The sequence below is a fragment of the Mytilus galloprovincialis genome, chromosome 14, assembly GCF_965363235.1.
Source record: "Mytilus galloprovincialis chromosome 14, xbMytGall1.hap1.1, whole genome shotgun sequence".
Lineage (NCBI taxonomy): Eukaryota > Metazoa > Mollusca > Bivalvia > Mytilida > Mytilidae > Mytilus > Mytilus galloprovincialis.
In genome coordinates this window covers 10,302,582-10,325,691 of record NC_134851.1, presented here as the reverse complement: position 1 = coordinate 10,325,691, position 23,110 = coordinate 10,302,582, and the positions used below count along the sequence as shown (strand labels likewise).

General features: G+C 30.6%; 1 protein-coding gene across 11 annotated transcripts in view; it reads right to left on the bottom strand.

Annotated features, from left to right (window-relative positions):
* The window catches only part of LOC143057986 (uncharacterized), a 113,635-nt gene that overhangs the window by 33,786 nt on the left and 56,739 nt on the right, over window positions 1–23,110 (bottom strand). For 8 of the 11 annotated variants that reach the window (XM_076231444.1, XM_076231441.1, XM_076231442.1 and 5 more), the window contains 5 exons: window positions 19,224–19,238; window positions 3,245–3,379; window positions 2,155–2,301; window positions 1,570–1,653; window positions 731–831 (listed from right to left, as the gene is read on the bottom strand). In XM_076231444.1, the coding sequence (XP_076087559.1) occupies window positions 731–831; window positions 1,570–1,653; window positions 2,155–2,301; window positions 3,245–3,379; window positions 19,224–19,238 (482 nt within the window). Of the gene's footprint in view, window positions 1–730; window positions 832–1,569; window positions 1,654–2,154; window positions 2,302–3,244; window positions 3,380–19,223; window positions 19,239–21,749; window positions 22,113–23,110 lie in introns of those variants that run through there. The other 3 variants (XM_076231449.1, XM_076231450.1, XM_076231446.1) reach the window with 3 other exon arrangements.

Genomic DNA, 23,110 nt, shown 5'->3' with positions numbered 1-23,110 from the left:
TATATATATATATTTTTTCATTTCACTTTTTTCTTATATGTCTGCTCTGTATTCAAATCAGGACCATTTTAATAACGATCTATGCAATTTTAACCTATTTCTCTTCCCGTGACACTTTAATACGAGCCATAAAATATACATCAATACTCCGACAGAACTTAATATACAAGTCTTTTTGTTCAATAGATGACAACAGATGATTTTAAACGCACAAGTGTAGCGGAGCAAATGATTACCCGAATAAACAAATATTAACAAAATTTAAATGATATTTTGAATGAAATTTTTGTTTTTTATTGTGTTTTAGTTTTTTGATATATGGTTTAGAAAAGACAAAAGCAGATGTTTTTTGTAATTGTAAAACTAGTTTAACCCTACCACATTTTATACCTGTATCAAGTCAAGCCTTCTGGACCAATTGTGTCTGTTGTTGTTAATATATTGTATTCATTAGTGCGATGACATGGATGTTAATTTGGTCAGTTGACCAGCTTTGTACTTTCGAAAGACTCCATATTTTCCCAAATTAGTCTATCATTTTATTAATAGTTTGCCTTTTAAATATTTTTCTCTCTTTTCTTTTTCTTTTGTGTGCAGAAGGGTTGGGTACTTTTTAAAAACTTTTGTATGTTTGTCATGGGTTACCCATCTTTACAGAATTTATTGATTACTTAATTGTACGATTGTGTATGTCTGTTTTTTAATTCAAAATATTTAAGAGAAAACAAACCAGATCTAGTTGTTCACCAACACTTTCAGTAACCAGTCTGGATACCAGCTGACGAACTTTCTGTGAGGTTTCTAAAGGGTCATCGGAAGTACTATCGAAACCTGTCAATAAAAGAAGTATGCAAATTTATACCAAATCATTAATTTTCTACATGTACTTTTCAATTTTACTCTGTGAAACTTATATTCTATAAAAATATCGCACCTGAAAGATAAAGAGTTTTAATATTTTGAAGTATGCCTTTCAAAGGGAATATCAACTAATGGTCATTTTACATGAAAATGTGACAAAACATAGACTAGTGTCAATTACGGGCCTTCTGATTAGTGTGTACTGTGGATTCATTATTATTCATGGGATACCAATTTTCGTGGATTTTGTGGGTACAGGTCAATCACGAATATCAATGTTCAATGAAATACAAATATTCTAGAGAAATTAATGCAGACTTTGACAAAACCACGAAATTAAAAATCAACGAAAATGATAGTTTTCCTTAAACCACGAAAATAGCTACCCATGAAAATAAATTCACAGTAGTATATATATTGGTTTTGTTCGTTGTTGAAGGCTAACAGTACACTCACCAATAGTTGTCAACTTTTATGTCATGTGATCTCTGGTGAAAAGATGTCTCATTGGCAATTATACCACACCTTATTTTCCTACTTTCCTGCTTACTCAGACAGATAACTATCAACTTTAAGGGAGACAACTCCATGTCAAAAGAAGGTCCTAACATATATACACTTACTTTCCTGCTTACTCAGACAGATAACTATCAACTTTAAGGGAGACAACTCCATGTCAAAAGAAGGTCCTAACATATATACACTTACTTTCTATAACAATTTCTAATCTTTGAGAAAGACTGACAATGAGATCTTTCAGCTTCCCTCTGTAATTCACCAAAACATCACTATCTAAAATTATAACAAATTAAAACAATTAAAAACAAAATCTAACGAAAAATCAAGGCAACAGTAATCTAAAATTATGTGCTGTGTTTTTTATTGACAAGATTTTTTCTATGAATCTATATGGATTATTCTAGGTGGTCTCTGAATTAATTTGTCTGCTTTTGTCCTTTTTCAAATTTTTGGCACACTTTGTTAATCTTGCTTTTCATTTAAAATAGCTGTTCAGGCTCCTTAACTTCCAATAGAAGTTAGTTAACTCACCATTGACCTTATAGATGTTCGATGATGATACCTTTTTGTGAAATCTGTGACAATATGTGAATGGTGAACTAGCAATCACTTTTCCTTTGTGGTGTCAAAAATTTTCTTTTAGGACATCAAAATGTTTAGGGAACTTTTGTGAGGTCCAGTAATGGCAGACAAATAGCAGTAAGTTACTTGTATACGTAAAGCTGCAATATATGTAAATCAAATAAACTAATTCTACACATTAAATTTCCTTACAAGAATTATTGCTGTAACTATGATTTACACCGCTGGACAATAGATTCTCCAACGATTTCTGTAGTTCTGACTTGAACATATCGAAACGTCCGTGGAACTTCCTTTCCTCTGTAGTCTTAGCATTCTCAAATGCCTCCTTGTATATATCTGAAAAGGAAATATACACATTTATATTTCACAATTGATTAAAAAATAATGTTTATGTAGACAATTAGTTTACATGGTGACAAGAGCAGGCATAACATGAGTATGATTTCAGAATTTGTTTCCCAGTTTCCTGAGGGACATTGGTAAAAGGGAACATGCTTCTGGAATCTTTTCAAGTTTCATAACATTTTGTAACAAAAAAAAGCAACGCTTCTTGAAATTCAAATAACTGAATAATAATTGACAGTTTATCCAGAGAACATTTTTAAAAATTTGGATAAACTTGATATGAAAATTTGATATGAAAATAAATATGGTCATATGAGTACTGAAATTTCATATCTTTTAAACTTGTGAAAAAAATCATTTTACTTAAGTCACTTTTCTTTGCACTGATATATGACTAATATTTGGATGTTTAACAAATGCTTTAGATCAAACATTCACAATTAAAACTTAACAGACTTCTAAATGTTCAATAAAAGTAGTTGTAAATATAGAAATTATAGTATGCATTTTAATATATTATTCAACAACAGACAAGAATGAGAGATCAATTATAGCCATTTCAGAACATAATAAATACAAATTATATGTTAACAAATTAAAATTTAACTTTTTTAAATTTGTGAAACTTTTGTGCCACAACTTTTTTTTCAATAATAAAGGCAAATACACATCTATACTACTAAAGGAAGACACAGATTTCATTGAGACCATACAAGTCCTAGCTATGAAACCATACAACAGATTTCATTGAGACCATACAAGTCCTAGCTATGAAACCATACAACAGATTTCATTGAGACCATACAAGTCCTAGCTATGAAACCATACAACAGATTTCATTGAGACCATACAAGTCCTAGCTATGAAACCATACAAAGTCAAAAATATTTTTCTGAATTTACAGTACATAATCTTTTAATTGGTTAATAAATACCTGAAACCCCTTTTGTGGAGTTCTCCTTCTCTTCATGACTTCCTCTATCATTATGGTTGCTATTTATATCTTTATTAAGAGGAGGTTTCACTGATGGACCAAACTGTATAGGAGCAGGAATCACTGGATCAAAACCTGAAGAAGAAAAAATTTGAAAAAAAAAAATAATCCTTTGTTGAAATTGTTCATATATATTTAAATTTTTTGGAAACATGCAATTTTATTTGTGGAATCATTGGCTACAAGAATAAATACATTTCTGATAGTGTTCCTGTTTGCCCTGTTCCCCAAAATTTTTTTTTAAAGTAGGATAAAACAATCATTCAAAACATATCTTCAGAAGTGAGGAACGTGAGAATTTTGAATACATGTAAAAGCAAATCATAATGTTTTAAAAGATGCAAAATTTTATCCAGTTACGAGATTGAATATTCTGTGGTTTCTCAGAGCCTCTTTCTAACAACTATTAAACAATTGCGTAAAGCTGCAATAATATAATTTGACTCAAAGAATTATTTATTATACAGATTTTGTTTTATTTAGGTTTCACTGTATCTCAGACTTAAGTAAGGTCTCAAATTTGCAACAATTTTTGCTGAATGTCATAAAAACCCTTTGAACCTTGGATTAAAAACATGTGCAAAATAAACATTCAAAAGGGTACACAGTACATAATGAGTAACACTTCTAAAAATTCCAGTTATTGGAAAGTATATATCAACACTAAACTACCACTTAGCTAAGAGTATAATAACATTAAGACACTAACAAATAGACCACCTCCCCCTAAGTCAACCCTCAAACAAAAGTTTTAAATACCGGAGCTTTTCAGTGTAGTCATTATTCACCGATCGTACACTTGACATAGTGTTATTTTTATAACCATGTGTAAAATGGTAAAAAAACAGCTTTACTTTTTGTTCAACATGATACTTTTCTAACAAATAATCACTAACGCAAACATTTAACACTATTCATTTCAAGTCATCAAAACGTATTGAAAAGGCCAATAACTCTATTCTGAATGTAACAAATCAGTGAAAGTCAATATTTACCAATTATACCAGGGGCGTAATAATATTTGTAAATGGCTTAGAAAATCCGTCACTAAATTGCTGATGTTACTCGACTAAATAAATCGTTGAATACACAGCTTCTGAATTCATTGTTTCTTGCGGCAAAATTTGGCTTAATTTTTTTTAGGACAAATAGAAATATATTCTTCGAAAATCAAGTTTAAGCAAACATTGCAAAAATATAAGTCAAATATATAAACTGTAGATTCGTTAATCCTCGTGGGATACCCATTTGCAAGGGTACCCCCGAGGAAATTTGAAATCTAAATAGTGGAACTTTATATATATATAAATACAACTATTCAATTACAATTTTTGGAGTAATTTGTGAAACCCTGAAACTTGTACCCAAGAAATAAGACTTTCTACTTGACAATCATGAAAACTGAAGTCAATAGGTAAATGTATCCACCTAATATTTCATTAAAATTATTATATTTTTGATTTTTGGGTATAAAATTTCTATTGAACTAAATTTGTGAACCTCCAATATTATATACATGTATTTGATCTTTAATAATTCATTTATCATCATAAAAAAAAAAAAAAAAAAAAAAAAAAAAAAAAAAAAAAACAATTTAAAAAGTACGAGTAGACTTTTCTTAAGTTCACATGAGATCTATCCAAGTAAGATCTATATATAAACATAAGGATATAGGGTTTCCCCAACTGATATTAATTCTATGTTATACAACCCCCTATTACACCACCGTTGACAAGTAAAATGACAGCTTATACAAATTGTCTGTGGACTTAGATTACAGGTAATAAGTTGTCATATATAAAGGTGTCGTATGATCCGAGGTGGGGGTCGTTTTCATCCAAAACTATTACGATTATTTAGAAAGATAGCAAATAAGTATAAGAAAACATTATATATATCAAGAGAAATTCTGAAATTAATTTACGAGTTTCTTCTTTAATTTCTATCTTGGCCTACTGAGATTATTTGAATAAAAATATGATATTATCTATTTCAATGGTGACAGGTTCAATGATAGTACATTGAGAACCAACTTGAACTCATTTTTCTAAAAATGTTTTGGTAATCAGCAGTAATGTAAATTAGAATTTGTGGTCCTATAATAACAACTAATATATGCACCCTGGAATTAAAGTTCTCATATCAGCTGATCTTTTTACAATTCCTGAATAAATATGAGTCTTCTTGACTCCATTTGACATAATATGATGGAACGACCTGTACAAGTCAAGTCATCGGTCATGCAACCCAGAATTAATTTCAAGTACAGATCCACTCAGCTTTATAACAGGAAACTAGATGTTTGGGGGAGACCGACAGACCAGAACAAACAAAGAGCAAAAGGAGACCAACAGACCAGAACATTTTATGAGGGAAAAGGAAAATAAAATTCTTAACTGACAAATTCATAACAAATGTAGAGCCAAAGGAGATTCAAAACAAGATGATTGGCCAAGACCAGGGTAAAAGAGAAAGAATCAACAGGCTGCATGGAGTTGACCTAATAAATTATCATTGTTTACACATGTATCAGAATGTAGAACATCCAACAAAACAATATTAAACTTCTTCAAGTGATTTGTTACAATACATATACCTTTGACAAATGCCCTTGGGAATCAAATTTTTTACTCCAATGTCATCATACATTTTTTCATACTAGAAAACAATAAAAAAGATATTCATCTACAAAAAAATATCTTTTCTTTCCAAACATACATATTTGTTAAAGGGTATCTAGTTACAAGATCTATGTAGATAGCTTCAGGGGTGGATCATAGATGGAAGATCATGTATCACAACTGAACTACGATTCGGTGACCGCTAGAGTATACCGATTGTTTACTATGGGATTTCGTCAATTGTTCATCTTTTAATCTGATTCAGTCCCCGTTTATTTCATTCGTTACAATTAATTTTGATCATTTCTAAACATGTGTATGAATTAGGTCAAGAGCGTTACATATACATGTATACACAAGTACCCAAAATATAAAATTTAAACCAATGGAAGATCAAAAAGGCCATGATGTTTGTTTTCAGATCATTACCTGTTCCAAATTTTTTGTTCATCAACTAGTTAATATTTCAACTATTGATTTAATTTTCAAATCATCTTAAAATATTCTTACAAACAAAAACATTGAATAAATGGCATATTTTAAATTTTAAATGCATGACTATTTGTTATTGTGATTTTAATTGACAACTGACAATCATTATGAATCACAAATGCATTTCCTGTACAATATTTTATGGGAAACTTTTTAACTCCTAAAAATCAACATGTGCATTGTCATGACTGGTTTTTTTTTTTTCTGAAAGGGGAAGTCTGTGAACCAGTAAACTGGTCCAACCAGGGTGTTGGTGGTTGTGGGCTTGTGATTGTTTTAGTATGTTCTATGCAGCATTTCTTATGAGATTTGATTATACTGCTATTTTCAATTGTAACCTATAATATTACCAAATTGTATTTACATTTGAAAATGTCTGTACCAAGTCAGGAATATGACAGTTGTTATTAATTCGTTTGATGTGTTTTATTATTTGATTATAGGGACTTCCCGTTTTGAATTTTACTTGGAGTTCAGTGTTTTTGTGATTTTACTTTTAACTAGTTTTGATTGGAATTAAAAGTTGTCTGGTTATTGTGACTTATACAGTAAACTTCAAAAAATATTTGTGATTTATTAAATATACATAAAGATTATCAAAGTGCTGAACTGTAAACCAGGCTTTTAACTTATTTTCATGTTTATTTCAACATTTAAAGGGAATGCAATTTTAAAACATTTGAACTAAAAATGAAAGAGACCTTGAAGTTAAAGAACATTAAATATTCAGGTTATTAAAGGCTTTAAATAAAATCAAAAGGAAGAGCTAACCAGATGCTCCGCAGGGCGTAGCTTTATACGACCGCAGAGGTTGAACCCTGAACGGTTGGGGCAAGTATGGACACAACATTCAAGCTGGATTCAGCTCTAAATTTGGATTGTGATTAAATAGTTGACACAGCATAGGTTTCTGACACAGAATGAATGTGTTCTAATGAACTTAAAATTTTTGTTTTCTCTTAGAGCAATTCACTATGCTGTTGAATATTAATCCTCTCAAAACAAGAATGTGTCCTCAGTACACGAATGCCCCACTCGCACTATCATTTTCCATGTTCAGTGGACCGTGAAATTAGGGTAAAAACTCTAATTTGGCATTAAAATTAGAAAGATCATATCATAGGGGACATTTGTACTAAGTTTGAAGTCGATTGGACTTAAACTTCATCAAAAACTACCTTGACCAAAAACTTTAACCTGAAGCGGGACAGACGGATGGACGAACGGACGGACGAACGGACGGACGCACAGACCAGAAAACATAATGCCCCTCTACTATCGTAGGTGGGGCATAAAAATGTTTGAAGAAATTTTCTTTTTTATTTATGAAATTTCAAATGAGAAAAATTGAACCCAATTTTTTTAATCACATCCCCCTTTCCCTTATTCCAAAACTAATCTCAATTAAAATTTCTAATGGAGTTTGCAACAATAACTACTCATTTAAATACATCATAAAATATTAAGATGTAAAAAAAAACTGCTTGTTATCACTGAATGTTATTTATTATAATTTATCAGTTGGTAGTAAAAAGTGAATATACATTGTATATTGTATATAACAAAGATTTAAGTTGATTCTGGACAAAGAAAGATAACTCCAATTAAAAAAAAATCTTGCTATTGCACAATATTTTGCAATTAGATATTTCTTGCTTACTATTCTGGACAAAGAAAGATAACTCTAATTAAAAAAAAATTTGCTATTTCACAATATTGTGCAATTAGATATTTCTTGCCATTGCGCAATACTGTGCAATTGAAAAGACTTGCTATTGCACAATACTTAATATAATAATTTTAGATCCTGATTTGGACCAACTTGAAAACTGGGCCCATAATAAAAAATCTAAGTACATTTTTGGATTCAGCATATCAAAGAACCCCAAGATTTCAATTTTTGTTGAAATCACACTAAGTTTAATTTTGGACCCTTTGGACTTTAGTGTAGACCAATTTGAAAACAGGACCAAAAATGAAGAATCTACATACACAGTTAGATTTGGTATATCAAAGAACCCCATTTATTCAATTTTTGATGAAAATCAAACAAAGTTTAATTTTGGACTCCGATTTGGACCAACTTGAAAACTGGGCCAATAATCAAGAATCTAAGTACATTTTTAGATTCAGCATATCAAAGAACCTAACTGATTCATTTTTTGTCAAAATAAAACTAAGTTTAATTTTGGACCCTTTGGACCTTAATGTAGACCAATTTGAAAACGGGACCAAAAGTTAAGAATCTACATACACAGTCATGACAGTTAGATTCGGCATATCAAAGAACCCCAATTATTCAATTTTGATGAAATCAAACAAAGTTTAATTTTGGACCCTTTGGGCCCCTTATTCTGTTGGGACCAAAACTCCCAAAATCAATACCAACCTTCCTTTTATGGTCATAAACCTTGTGTTTAAATTTCATAGATTTCTATTTACTTATACTAACGTTATGGTGCGAAAACCAAGAAAAATGCTTATTTGGGTCCCTTTTTGGCCCCTAATTCCTAAACTGTTGGGACCTAAACTCCCAAAATCAATACCAACCTTCCTTTTGTAGTCATTAACTTTGTGTTTAAATTTCATTGATTTCTATTTACTTAAACTAAAGTTATTGTGCGAAAACCAAGAATAATGCTTATTTGGGCCCTTTTTTGGCCCCTAATTCCTAAACTGTTGAAACCTAAACTCCGAAAATCAATCCCAACCGTTCTTTTGTGGTCATAAACCTTGTGTCAAAATTTCATAGATTTCTATTAACTTAAACTAAAGTTATAGTGCGAAAACCAAGAAAATGCTTATTTGGGCCCTTTTTGGCCCCTAATTCCTAAAATGTTGGGACCAAAACTCCCAAAATCAATACCAACCTTCCTTTTGTGGTCATAAACCTTGTGTTAAAATTTCATAGATTTCCATTCACTTTTACTAAAGTTAGAGTGTGAAAACTAAAAGTATTCGGACGCCGGACAACGACGACGACGACGCCGACGCCAACGTGATAGCAATATACGACGAAAAATTTTTCAAATTTTGCGGTCGTATAAAAACCACAAATATTTCACCACAAAAGACTGCATTAAACTTTAAAATCTTCAATACCATTACAAATGTCAATTCTAATATTATATCTTTAAAACACCCACAAGTAAATCTGCTGATAAATGTACTCCCCACAAATGTTTAGGAGGCAGACCTAAACAACAATTAAATTATGGCCTTTCCTGAAGCAAATGGCCAATCCCTCGGACATTATCAGATGAAATCTTTTAATCATTTCAATGACATACATCTGAAGACCACTTCCTATCCTTTAACTCAAAATAGGTGGATCAGAACAGCTGCATGAACTGATGAAAGCCTCTCGCCAAACTGCATGTAAAGCATGAATTGATGAAAGCCTCTGCCAAACTGCATGTAAAGGTAGAAAATGTATCCCGCCTTCAAGGACCCTCTTCAATAAATAACAGGCATTTTTTCATTGTTTAAGGTGTATATCACACTTTAACCTGCAAACCTGTAAAACATCAAAGAACATCAAAGGCATGCATACCTGTGTGATGTATATTGGCTATTGTAATTACCTGTAACAAATGACAATATTGTATAAGGTATCAGTGCTTCTGGGTTATTTTGAACAAGATGATTATCTGTACAGATAAAATACCTTGTTTTTTTTTTATCATCATAAACAATTTTTAAAGTGGCTCAAGTCCAATCGGAAAAAAATATAGAGGAACAGACAAAAATGCCAGACCAGAAAGCACGAAACAGAAAACTCAATATTTAGAAAATGAGACCACCAAATTTATACATCTTAAAACTTACTTTTATAAAGCAGCCAAAGCCTAAATGTTTTAAATCAAGATGAACCAACAAACAAAATTCCACAAAAAATACAGACAGATTGTGTATGATTGAACAACAATGACATCCAACTCTCTCTCCACCTCCACCTCCACCCCCCCCCCCACCCCCCAAAAAAATCTTCCATGAACTGTGTGCTCTGAAAAGGAGAACATATTTCTGTATCATTTGTGGCAGTCATGTTATAGAAATCTCATTTTGTTACTTTATAGGGACCACTAGTAGTAGTTTGAATTTACTTGCATGTAATACTTCAGAAGAAGACAGTCAACTGCTATTAAAGCAATCTGTTTATGATGGCCTTAGTAAATCTTATTCACAAGTCATTAAAAGAGAATAAATATTTAGTCCATGGAATTTATAAATAGTGTTGACTCAGTGACACAGTTAACTGAAATCTAATTTAGGTCACGAAGAAAGTGAATTATCCTCGGTCCCTCGGAATAAGTAAACAGTGCAATGAACCTACCTTCAGACCAACTCTGTCTTAAATTATGAATGTAACGTCTATCCATGATAAATCGTCAAATTAATGTTTGGTCGTAATAAATTAACGTTTGGTAGTAATAAATTAACATTACAACCCATCATAAATTTATGTTAAGTGTAAAGAGAGCAATGTATTTGCTTAATATGGAAATATTACAGTGTCATCTTATCATATATTTAAAGATCTTAAGCCTGATAAATCTCATTCAAAAGAGAAATTGAATTTAAAATTGTTAGTTGACAAATATTAAATTTTACAACTCACTACCCTAAACTTTGGACCACATACTGGCTGGCATCATAAAAGAACTTTTTTATGAAAACATTTCTGAATACACATGTAAACTCTCGTGAACTTAGTTAAACTGATTTACTGTAAACATTTGAATTGCTCTTATGTGAGTTTAAATGTAAATAAATCATTTAATGTATTAACTCACAGAACAAAAATACTGCTTCTTTATTAATATAACAAATGGAATCTTTTCAGATGATATATAGGCCAATTCAAGTACTTTTAAAATATCAGTCATTTATAATTACAAATTATAAATAAACAATATTTTTGGTCTATTACTAAATGTCTTCTGAAATAGATTTTTTTTTTTGGAAAGTTCAAAAAACGTTGTGTCCTCTTTTTTTCTGTTATAAAAAGATTTTTTTACAAAACTTTTAATAAACAAATAAAAAATATACTCCTTTTTTTTCAAGCAAACAAATACCCCCCCCTTTTTTTCCCTAAAAAAAAAGGGAAACTGAAATAATCTTTTGCTAGATTTCCATAAACTGCATCACAATTACAAAACTTCCCACGAAATTTAAACAAAAATAAATAAATAAAGTTGCTTGAACATTTCCATAACATGCATAAACTGCATCCGTGAAGAGTTAATACAGAATTTCCCACCAGATAATAACAAACGAAATACTCTGGAAAAAGATGTTTAAAGAGCTACATTTCCAAAAGAGTTAATATAGAATTTCATACCAACCAAAAACAATCCAAAAACTTGGAAAAATATGTTTTAAGTGCTGCATTTCCATACATGAAGGGTTAATACAGAATTTCCCACCAGTCAAACAAACAATAAATCTTTTTTAACAAGATGCACACCATTATAACCTGAGACAGATTGATGTAAATCTTAGTCATGGGAATGATTTAATCTGTCTTTCTCCTTCTTTAACCACAAAGAAATAAGTTGAAACAGTAATTATACCTTATAAGCATAATAACAGCCTTCTGATATATCAACCTTAAAGTCTACATTGACAAGACCAAATCCTGGGAGATTTAGTTTGTTTCGTAACTATTATTTCAAGTTAAAATCTTCTTTTTTGATCTTTTTTATACATGTACCAATTATTTCAAGTTAAAATCTTCTTTTTTGATGTTTTTTTAAACATGTACCAATTATTTCAAGTTAAAATCTTCTTTTTTGATCTTTTTTTATACATGTACCAATTATTTCAAGTTAAAATCTCCTTTTTTGACAATTTTATAAGTTTATTTTAATCATAGTTGAAACCTATAACATTTCATGTAAACAATAATAAAACAGATAAGCAGAAACTATTCAATAGCTCGCAGACCTTGGGGTTTGTGGTGAGGTTCCTGTTGCACAATTTTTAAGTTTACATTGTCACATGATATAGTTTTTTGTGAACTATTGTGGTTTTTTTTCTGTGAACCATGATGTTGTGTTCTATGTTTTTGATTGTGCATTGGTATCTGATTGCTCTCGTTTATAACAGCACAGTTATCCATTTTTTTTAAGTTCAGGTAAGCTTAGTTCTTCAAAGGCAAATGTATTCCATTATCTATGTTTCTGCCTTTGAATTACAGAGGAGTCCAACTTCATAATTGTGTGGTCTAGCATGTCAATCCTATTTTTTAAATTATAAATCCACAACTGAATTAGTTAAATCTATTATAAGTAATTAAGACTTTCAAATGCAAAGACAATTGCAAACAGTAATGGGACCAAAAGATAAATAAAATCTTAAGCTCAGAAGTCATTGTGCAGCCTATCAAATTTGGCCTGGGTATCTACAGAACCAAGAGCCAGAGGACAAAATTGTTTTGTTAACAGATGGTTTCAGTAATAAATGTTTGCCTTAAAAAAATAGGCTCAACTGACAGCATGTCATAAACCATTAAATTCCATCCGTGGACACGATTATATATTTTTTATATATCTTTAAATGTCGCATCAACAAAAAGACTCCGTTTCAAATTCAACATTTAAAATCATTTATGTGAATAAAGCATGCCTGGATGACCACTTAAGCCTATAATACTGAAATATGGGAATTAAGCATGCCACGCTAAAACCCTTTAGCATAATGTCCATATAATTAAATGTTATTTCTTTAAACATAAAATCGCCATTAAGTTATTAAGAATAGTGTTGTACCTAACACTACAGACATTAAATCCGCCAAAATGACCACCTTCTATTATTATCATGTACTGAGGCATACTTAGAGACTTTTGGCAATCGTTTTTTCCGCTGCTGGCATATCTTAAGCACATCAGTGGTATCCATACAGATTTAGGTGTTAAATTACAGTGTAATGTCCTGTGAATGTGTATTCAAATACAGTCCAACGAGTATATAAAGGTCACCCATTGGACCTGAGAAAACAAATGACCTTAGAAGTGAGATGACCTTGAAATGTTCTAAACGCATAAGTATAATACTACAGCTGAACAATCACATGGTGATTTAATAAGACACCAAGACTTGATCATAAAATTGAGAATGGAAATGGGTAATATGTCAAGGAGACAACAGCCTGACCATTAAAGGGCAAAAAACATTAAAGGCCACCAATGGATCTTCAACACAGAGAGAAAACCCATCGCCCTGAGGTGGGCTTCAGCTCGCCCATAGCAGGCTTGACTATACATGCAATTATTTGTAAAAGATTTATAACCAATAAGAAGATAGTCAAGACTACAATTTGAAGGACATTATTTAAGGAAAAATCACTTCACTGAAAATTCAACTTGATAAACTTAAGTATATTGTTCAACAAGTATTGAATTTAGAATATAAAGTTGATAAAGATTAATGATTGGATTAAGAGTGCACTTGCTGAAGTATATCAGATTGACAATTTATGAGTACTTAAACACAACCTCTCAAACTTCAAAACAAACTTTTCACTTTCTCACAGGCACAGAGCCAAACGATGAGCCATTTCAAATAGATACAGCGCGATGATAAACTCATATATTTACCTAAGCAACAGTTTCTCATCTGGTCCATACCATAAAGCTTACATTAACTTAATCCTTTTACATAGTAGTGAAAACAACTGCCCAGAAATGGCGGTATTTTACATTCCGATGGACGTAGTTTGTTACAATCCTTGTTGACATTTTAGATTGTTCAGTTTAGATATACAACCTAAATATTGTACCTAATTCAAACAGAACAATCAGCAGTTTGGTATATACCTACTACCAGTTATACAGATTTGTCATTTTTTGATCAATTGATAGTTTAAATAGTAAGATAGGGCTAACTTTAGAGTATGAAGTATAATTGTTAAACAATAAATTACTTGAACTAGAACTTGACACTCTATAGAGTTGTGTCCCCTTGAAGAAATACCATGTTCATTTCTGCAAATTCAGCGGATGTTCAATTTGTAGTTATGATTGTTTATAAAATTATTTAATATCATATTTTCAGGAAATGCAACATAAAAGTAATAATTCCAAAGTCATTGTATATTTTTTTATCTGTTATAGCAGTGGTAAGAGGAATTAGGCGGAAAAAATTGCAAAATCTTTTTTTTTTTTTTAAATTCATTTTTTTTGTTAAGGATTGGTATCTAATTCTATTATCAAGTTTTCTTTCTAAACAATATTTTTTTTACATCAGAAACTGATAGAATACCGTGAAAAGTTTGTGATACCTCATAATTTAAACAACCTACGGACATTTACCTTGTCCACCCTTGTCAAACTCCTTTACAGAAATCACCAAATGATAAACTGGACAAGTAAATAAAAATGAAGGTGTATTAATTTGTATGACATTATCTAATGATGACTAAGATGATGTATACACCTATAAACATGTAATAATTGTCTTATAGTGGTAAATTATGACAGCTGATCCCTGTAAATACATACTACTTTGAGATTAACACTAAATAGGAAACATGCCTTACATGAACATAAATACACTACATATGAAACATGCCTTACATGAACATAAATACACTAAATATGAATGGGTGATAAATAGCAGCATTTCTATCGCTATTCTTTATATTGAAAGTTTACGTATGCTTACTTTTCACCCTCAATATTTTTTAACCTCTGACTTTTCCCTAGGCTACATTATCACAGCATATTTTCTTGTACGTCAATGAACTTGTACAACCGAGTCAAGTCATGCCACTTATCTTATTGAACATCTCTAATATATTTTTAAAACCATAATTTGGTGGTTTTGCTTGGGGTACAAATATTATACGTCATTTAGACTTTTGGGGATATTCAAGTTGTTTCATATATTCATTCATCTCCTTAATATTTCCATATAATCAAGGGGTATTAAATAATATTAAAACTTTGTGCTTTTCTTTTCTTTCTTGATTTGTTAGGGTTTGTTTTCTTTATTTGTCTGTATAAGAGGTCAGTAGTTAACAATCTATATTGAATCAAACCAAATTGACTAAGACTTATCCCTATCATGACTACGGTCCACTTTTCCATAGTAAATTCCAACACCTAAAATATCACTAGCAGCCTTTTGGTCTGACTTTAATTGCTACAAGCCTTTGTAACTTAAACCCTAATGTTAACCATGGAATTAATATCACAGTAAACAAATAACTTTAATTCCTCCTAATTACTTAAGATTTATTGATGAAATATTTTAAAATGAAGAGATTTTGTCTTGTTCAGGGGAGATAATCTAAGATAAGGTCAGTTCTAAATCAACAAAGATCTTATCAACTAATTACACATAAATGATTAACCAATAAAGCTGATAACAATGTTTGTATAGCTGATTGAATTTGTACCATATTGATATATACCCATATAAAGGTCACGTTTATAAATTCAAAATAAATTGAGATGATTTTCTTAATTGTAATCAGACAATTGAATAAATAAATCTGACATATTTAAAGTTTGACATTTGATGAAAAACAGAAGGTCCAGGACATTGGACCTGCACTAATTTGAACCCCTGTCATTAATAATATATTCTATATTATAACTCTTAATTGTCATAGTATTGCAACTTATGATCTTTCAAATTTTTTCAGGACATTTAGAGAGACAGGTCTAGCTAAATCACTTGCCATTATGGCTAGTGCTTCTTTCAATGATTCAAATGAGTGACTGATTCTATTAGTCTGCAGGGATCTATCTTCCTTTTCATTTTTTAAATTATATTTTCAAATTATTTTAAAATGAGCATTTTTAATATTTCATGTGCATGCCAATTCTGGGATCATACCTGATCAATGACTGGTAGAAAATAATGCTGAAACCTAAATCATATGTATACCTTGAAATGCAAGACAGTTGAAGCCCAGGGCTTATAGATTACACTGTATTTTGATTCTGATTTCCTAAGGTAAAAATTATGGTTCCCAGAACAACATAATATATCATCTTTCAAATTAAGGTCATTCAAAACCTCATTATATAAAAATGAAAATATTTGTAAATATGAAAATTACAACCTATACATTATGTGACATTTAATTTATTCAAACATTTAGAAAATTTCATGAATAACTAAAAAAAATGATATAAAATATCCTTATACAATATCAATGGAACTTCAAGTAAACTACAAGTTTATCATATTACAGGTAAAGCATGTATAGGTTATGAAAATAAGAAATTGAAACTGAAACTTTTCATAAAAAGAATATTCCTTTTTAACAAATGTAATCACAAATATTTCCTCGTTTGACATCTTCACTTACATGTATCATATCTTTTTTTTCACTTTAGAGCACCTCACATTTTTTGGGGACACATTCAATTTTGTATGCTAATTATAAATAGTCTTCAGTAACATCTGTTCCATCTACATTTGATTATTCAATTGTTTTAAGCCACTTTTAAATGCCACTTGTGGAATATTTCCTGGTGGTCAGTTTTTAAGGATGGAGGAACCTGGAGTGTCTGGAGAAAAACACCAACCTTTGTTAGGAAAACTGACAATCCAAGTCAACTAAGATTGGAGTTGAGTGCATCCCCAAAAGCGGTGTTTGAACTCACAATCTCAGTGTCATTTACACAAGAAGAAGCTACGTCAAGATGATCAAGACATCTGTCAAATAGTTGACCAATAAAGGCAATAGCTTATTCTTTCTCTTCTGATTTTGTTGTTTAATTCTGTTGCAATTTTCAACCAATGTTTGCCCAACAGTGTCCTTTAATACCAAAAATGTCATTACTTTTTTCTACGAAAAAATTTCTAACTATTACCAAAAAAGTGAATTCATTCTTTTTAATTGATTTTCAATATTTTTTGACATGACATAAACATTTTTATAAAATATTAATTTTCCATTGATTAACTATTCAAATTCACAGCTGTCCCCACAAAATGATTCATCACACAAAAATACATGTATAAATCACTGATAAATACAATGATCTAAGTATTTCACAACTCCTACGAATCAACGTTTATTAACTGCCTTTCTTTTCAAGTGGGTTTATAGCCGATCGTAGCAGGACACCGACAGGCTACTCCTAGTGATTTAGTCAGCTGCTTAAATTATGCATATATATATATATATATGGTCAACAAAATAATAAATAAATGACGTACAGAACAATTTAATAGAAATAATGCGGTATGATTGCAAATAGAGACATTAACTTTCAACCATAGACTAAATGACATAGAAGTTTACAACAATAGGTCACAATACAACCTTTAACAACGAGCAAAACCCATACTGCATCATAAGTCTGCTATAAAAGGCCTTGAAATGACAAATGTAAACGAAATGAGAAAACTATATACAAAATAACACAGGATTTCATATTTTTTAAAATGACGATATCAAACAATAATGTTTTTGAGTTATAAGACACAAGTCAAACATTCTAGTCAATAAGAATTGCCATGAGAAAAGAGATGTTTACCTCCCTTACATTTTAGTCTATAAAGACCATCAAATAGGATGACAAGCACTTTAGTGGGTTATATAAAGCAATAACTGACCACCTTTTATTATCATGTATATAATTATGTTGTTTTATTTAGACCATAAAACAGCCAAGAAATCTGTTAACATAAATAAATAATAAACAACTTGTACTGAGCTACTATAAATGTACTTAGTTTGGTTATGAGCACTTTGGAACATGTGTTATTTCTGAGACACTGTTTCTACATGTACATGTGTATCTCGACAGCAAATTTTATCCAACTTACAGACAAAACAAGATCTGATTTTATTTCTGGGTTTAAATGCAACTTTTAAGCACCGCTTTTGGACTATTTTGTGACGGCCAGCTATAGTTCAATGGAAAACTGACAATGCTAGTCAATTAAGGCTGTAGTAGAGTCAGCTATAGGAGTATGATTCCACCTCAGTGTTGACTGGCTTAGTGGTTACAGTAGTAACTACTTCGACCCGCATGGTCACCAAGGCCACTCAATATCAAAACTAGAATATCTGTCTGTACTTAAGCCTTCCTCACCATCACATTACCATGTACAGTGAATGACAAAATCTCAGTAAAAAAATTGGCATATACTGATATTTAAGAAATTTCATGTCATACTACTATCAGTTTAAAATTGATCCATCACAGGGCACATTTTCAACTTTCCATATTTTAAACTAAAACTTTAACCCAATGAAAAACAGAAAACACATGTACAACCATCACAAAACGGAAACCAATTTTAATGCCCCTTAATACTATTGTAGATTGGGCATACACAATGATGTCAAGAGAGCTGAATTAGCATTGTTACACGACAAGTATTAATGTTAATAACATTAATGTTTTTGATACCTTAATGTAACCTACATATGTACATGTATAAGAAGACTCAAAGAGTCTAAGCATTACTACATGTCGGTATGATTTAATGACATCACCATTTTGTTTCATTTCTATATCACTCCATTCATGTTCCTCTCTTTATTTCAGATTTCTTTGTGGTATTAATATATAATTTAGACACAGTATTAGAGCATTATATGTATTTAATTTATGTCATTGATAACAATGAGAGGTAAATGTAAAAATCATAACAATAATGAAGAACATACAACGTAGGTATATTCATGCATGATGATTCTAAAAGATTTTTAAAATAAAATCAAAGCTTTTGAATACACCTTCATATGGATTAAAGCGGACACATGCCACCAATAGTAGGAAGAGGAAGATTAAAGTATAATGAAATCTTCCCTTTCCCTCTAAAACTTACCATCTTTAAGGTCCACTGTAGGATAATAAACAGTAAAAAAAACATTAGATAATGTACAACTACAGTTTCATTATACATGCAAGGCCAATATAAAAGTTAATAAGACCTCAAATATTAAAATAAGAAGATGGTGTACGATTGCTGATGATACAACTCTGCATGAAAGATCAAATGACATAGAAATTAAGAACTATAGATGCCAGTATGTCCTTCAACAATGAGCAAAGTCCATACCCTATTATGGCATAGTCAAAGACAGTTCACCCTTCCAGGTTCAAACTTAAATTCATCTAAGAGACTTGCCACTCAAGTAAAAATTCAATACTTCAATCTAACTTACATAACTAAGTAAAACTTTAAAGCACTGTAGTATATTAAAGTATCATAGTTTATCATGTAGGAAATTGCCCATAAAATATCCCATGTAATAGCACTGTGACTTTTCTGATTTCATGTTATATAATTAGTGGTCTGTGAAAAGAGGATTTATTGAAATTCTTAGTCTGGTCTATTTTGTATCATATTAGGAAATGATGGGTCACCTATAGGATATAAACCTCTTTTTAACCTCTTTGACATAGATATAGACCATTAACTAATTAAGATATATTGATCCCTACACTATAAATATTGACATTTGCTAACAATTTAATTACCATAAAAATACCAAATTGATTTTATTAGGCAAGAGTAATCAGATCTATTATTCTCAAGAGAAATACAATATCTTAAATGCATGATATATAGTGGATTGGAGGGGTAAAATCAGACAAAACAAAACATCTATAGCTGTCTGTCTGTCTGTCTACCATCTGATTTTACAAACTATAATGGTCAAAAGTTACCTTAAATCTGATATTTAAGTCAATTATAACCCAAGTTTCTACTGATTGAAACTGGAATTTCTATTATTATTTAAATCTGAAAAGACCAAAGATAAGCTATACATTTCCAAGCTAGATGTGTTTTTATTTTTCCTAAGACTTACTGAAAGGGGTAGATATTTGATTTTGAAAAAGACCATCCCTATTTAGCAAACATTTATAATGATACCTGTAAAAAGTATGTGCATTTATTGTATACATTGGCTCCAATATAGGTGACCCCCTTTCCCATTTAGTAGTCTACAGGTTTTTTTTTTTCAACAGGTTGCACACTGGTAAAGAACCTTCAACTTCTTACATTAGAGATATTAAGTGAGAATGTATAACTGTTTAAGGTAGTGCCTAAGTGACAAGTGCTGCACAGATGTTAACATTTCCTTAATTACTTCACATACATGTATAATGCACCATATTTCTAATGCGGTTGTCTTGATTTGTCATTTATCAAAGTCAACACATTCTTGAGTCCTTAATTAAATGCAATATACATTTAGTTCATGTACATGTAAATATTCTAAACATGCCAATCCCAAACATGCATGGAATATCTGCCACTGAACACTGAATGAACGACCTGATGAATCTTAATATCATAATTTTTTATTGCCTTAAAGCTTTTATAAACTGAACTTTTCTCTTAAATCTCAGTTTCTTAAATTTCAAGTTAATATTATTTTATTTCCTTCTTAAAATGTCTTAGTGGGCAAACAAGTCACAAAACAAAGTAGATAGACTATACCATAAACAGGTACATGTGTAAGCATAATATACAGACCCCTGTCTCATTTTACAATGAAATGACAGGATTTAAGACACTCAAGGTATTAAGACAAGAGATTAATCTCTCTTTTGTGCTTTTTACTCTTTGTTTTTTATACTTGACACAGTTTTTCATTGTATTATTTGACACATATTTTTTTCCATTGTATTATTCAAGGACATATTTTTTATGATATTTCAATATTTGTAAATAAATATAAAAGATTTCCTGCTTTAGTAGAAGTATTTCTATACATGGCAAACCAAAGTTTTTTTATGACAGGGAAAAGATTTAAATCATTATCAAATCATTTTTGATATTCTTTTTCAATGGTTAAATTTGAATTTTTGGGATCAATGACATCTTTTAAAGCTTCCACAAACTTTAGTTGTTATTGAAAACACCCTTTGTGTCATTAAATTATTTATGTGACATACAAATCCTTGCTTACATGTAGTACTATATGCTTAGTATCCCTAATTATGTTGTCATTCCAATAGATGGAAAAAGTGAAAAAAAGCACTTGTCAAAAAATTCTCAAATTTGCTATGACTTTAAAATTCAGTATTTGTTCCAACCCATGATCAGTCACTGCAGGCAAGATATTTGGGACCCTCCCAGGAATGCTACAGTGTTTTTCAAAATTTCTGAATGTTGCCAAAAATCTAGTTTTCTTTTCAATTTTTATTTCGACTTATTAAATCAAATGTCATTATTATAGTTTTACACATCACTGTTAAAAACTAATGTATCGATCATTTATTTTTGGTTTTCCAGGGTCAGATTCTTATGAATAATTAGTTAAAAATAGAAAATATGAATAAATATAATTGTTTTTATATTATAAATAATAATCCAATAAAATAAATTTTCTCCACTTACCCCCATCAAATCCAAGGAACCAAGAGGCAAAATTCTGCCCCTCTTTCCGTCCACGGATCATAATACCGAAAGTTGTAATCTATCTAAATCCCGATTTCATCCTTCACTAATTAAACATATACTTCATCATAGCCACAATTATAAATATGACAATGAATTCAGCCTCAAATGAAAACCAGGTGTGACACTTTTATGATGACAAATTTTTAATCCAAACGATAAATCCATAATTTTGTCTTCCAGTATAAAGGTGAGAAATTAAAATTCTCCACCTGTCTTTTGTTTTAAGTGTTCTATTTTATAATAATTCAACATGTGTCTATTTCTCATTATCACTTCTGTGAACACATCAATGGTTGTCTATTTCTTTAAACATCATAAAAAAGGTTAAAGTTCAAAGTTGGCCTCAGGTGTGTCATGCTTTAATGACTATTTACCTGAGAGGGGCTCAATACAGGATGTAAAACAGATAAAATGGAGATAAAATCAGTGTTATCAATAAAATCAATGTTTAATAAAAGTTGCCAACATTTTTTCATAAATTGCTTTTTAATTTACGACATCTTCACAAATATTTTATCTATTTTTTATGCTACTTAGACATTTCAAAAAGAAACATTATCTTGGTGAAATTTTAACTCACCTTTCCTAATATCCAAATATAACAAAATTTCTGGATTTTTGTTAAATTACTTTCAGTTTGCTTTCGTTTTTTTTTTTTAAATAGGACTATACAGAATTGAACATGTTCATGTGAAACCTTAATAATCACTGAGGGTGGTTTTTTTTGGAAGATTTTAAGTCAATTTCAAATTCCAATTTTGTTAAACTTCCAATTTTTGTTTTTGTATAGTTTTGTATTTTCCCTAATTGTGATGCAGAAAAAGACCCAAAAATTAAAATTTACTCCCAAAATCTAACACATACCACTTCTAAGCTTTGGGCCAAACCAAACCCTCTGAAAAATCTGGGTTCAAAATAATTGAAGTAATTACAATCTTCATTTCGGGTCTTTTATAGCGGACTATGCTGTATGGGCTTTGCTTATTGTTGAAGGCCTTACAGTGAGCTATAGTTGTTAATTTCTGTGTCATTTGGTCTCTTGTGAATATTTATCTCATTGGAAGTCATACCATTTATTTATTTTATATTCATATACCACAAATTTTCAAAGCCCTGGTCTTTCATTTCTCACAGTACTTGCAGTACAAAATTTTAAAACAGTAACACAAAATCCCGTATACTTATTTATAGGGCCTTGCTGTCTTTATATTCTTATATGTTCCCAGCTCCTTAATGCTAAGGAATATACCTGTATCTGACCCTAAAGAGAACCTCTGGGACTTTACCCCAGACTGTAA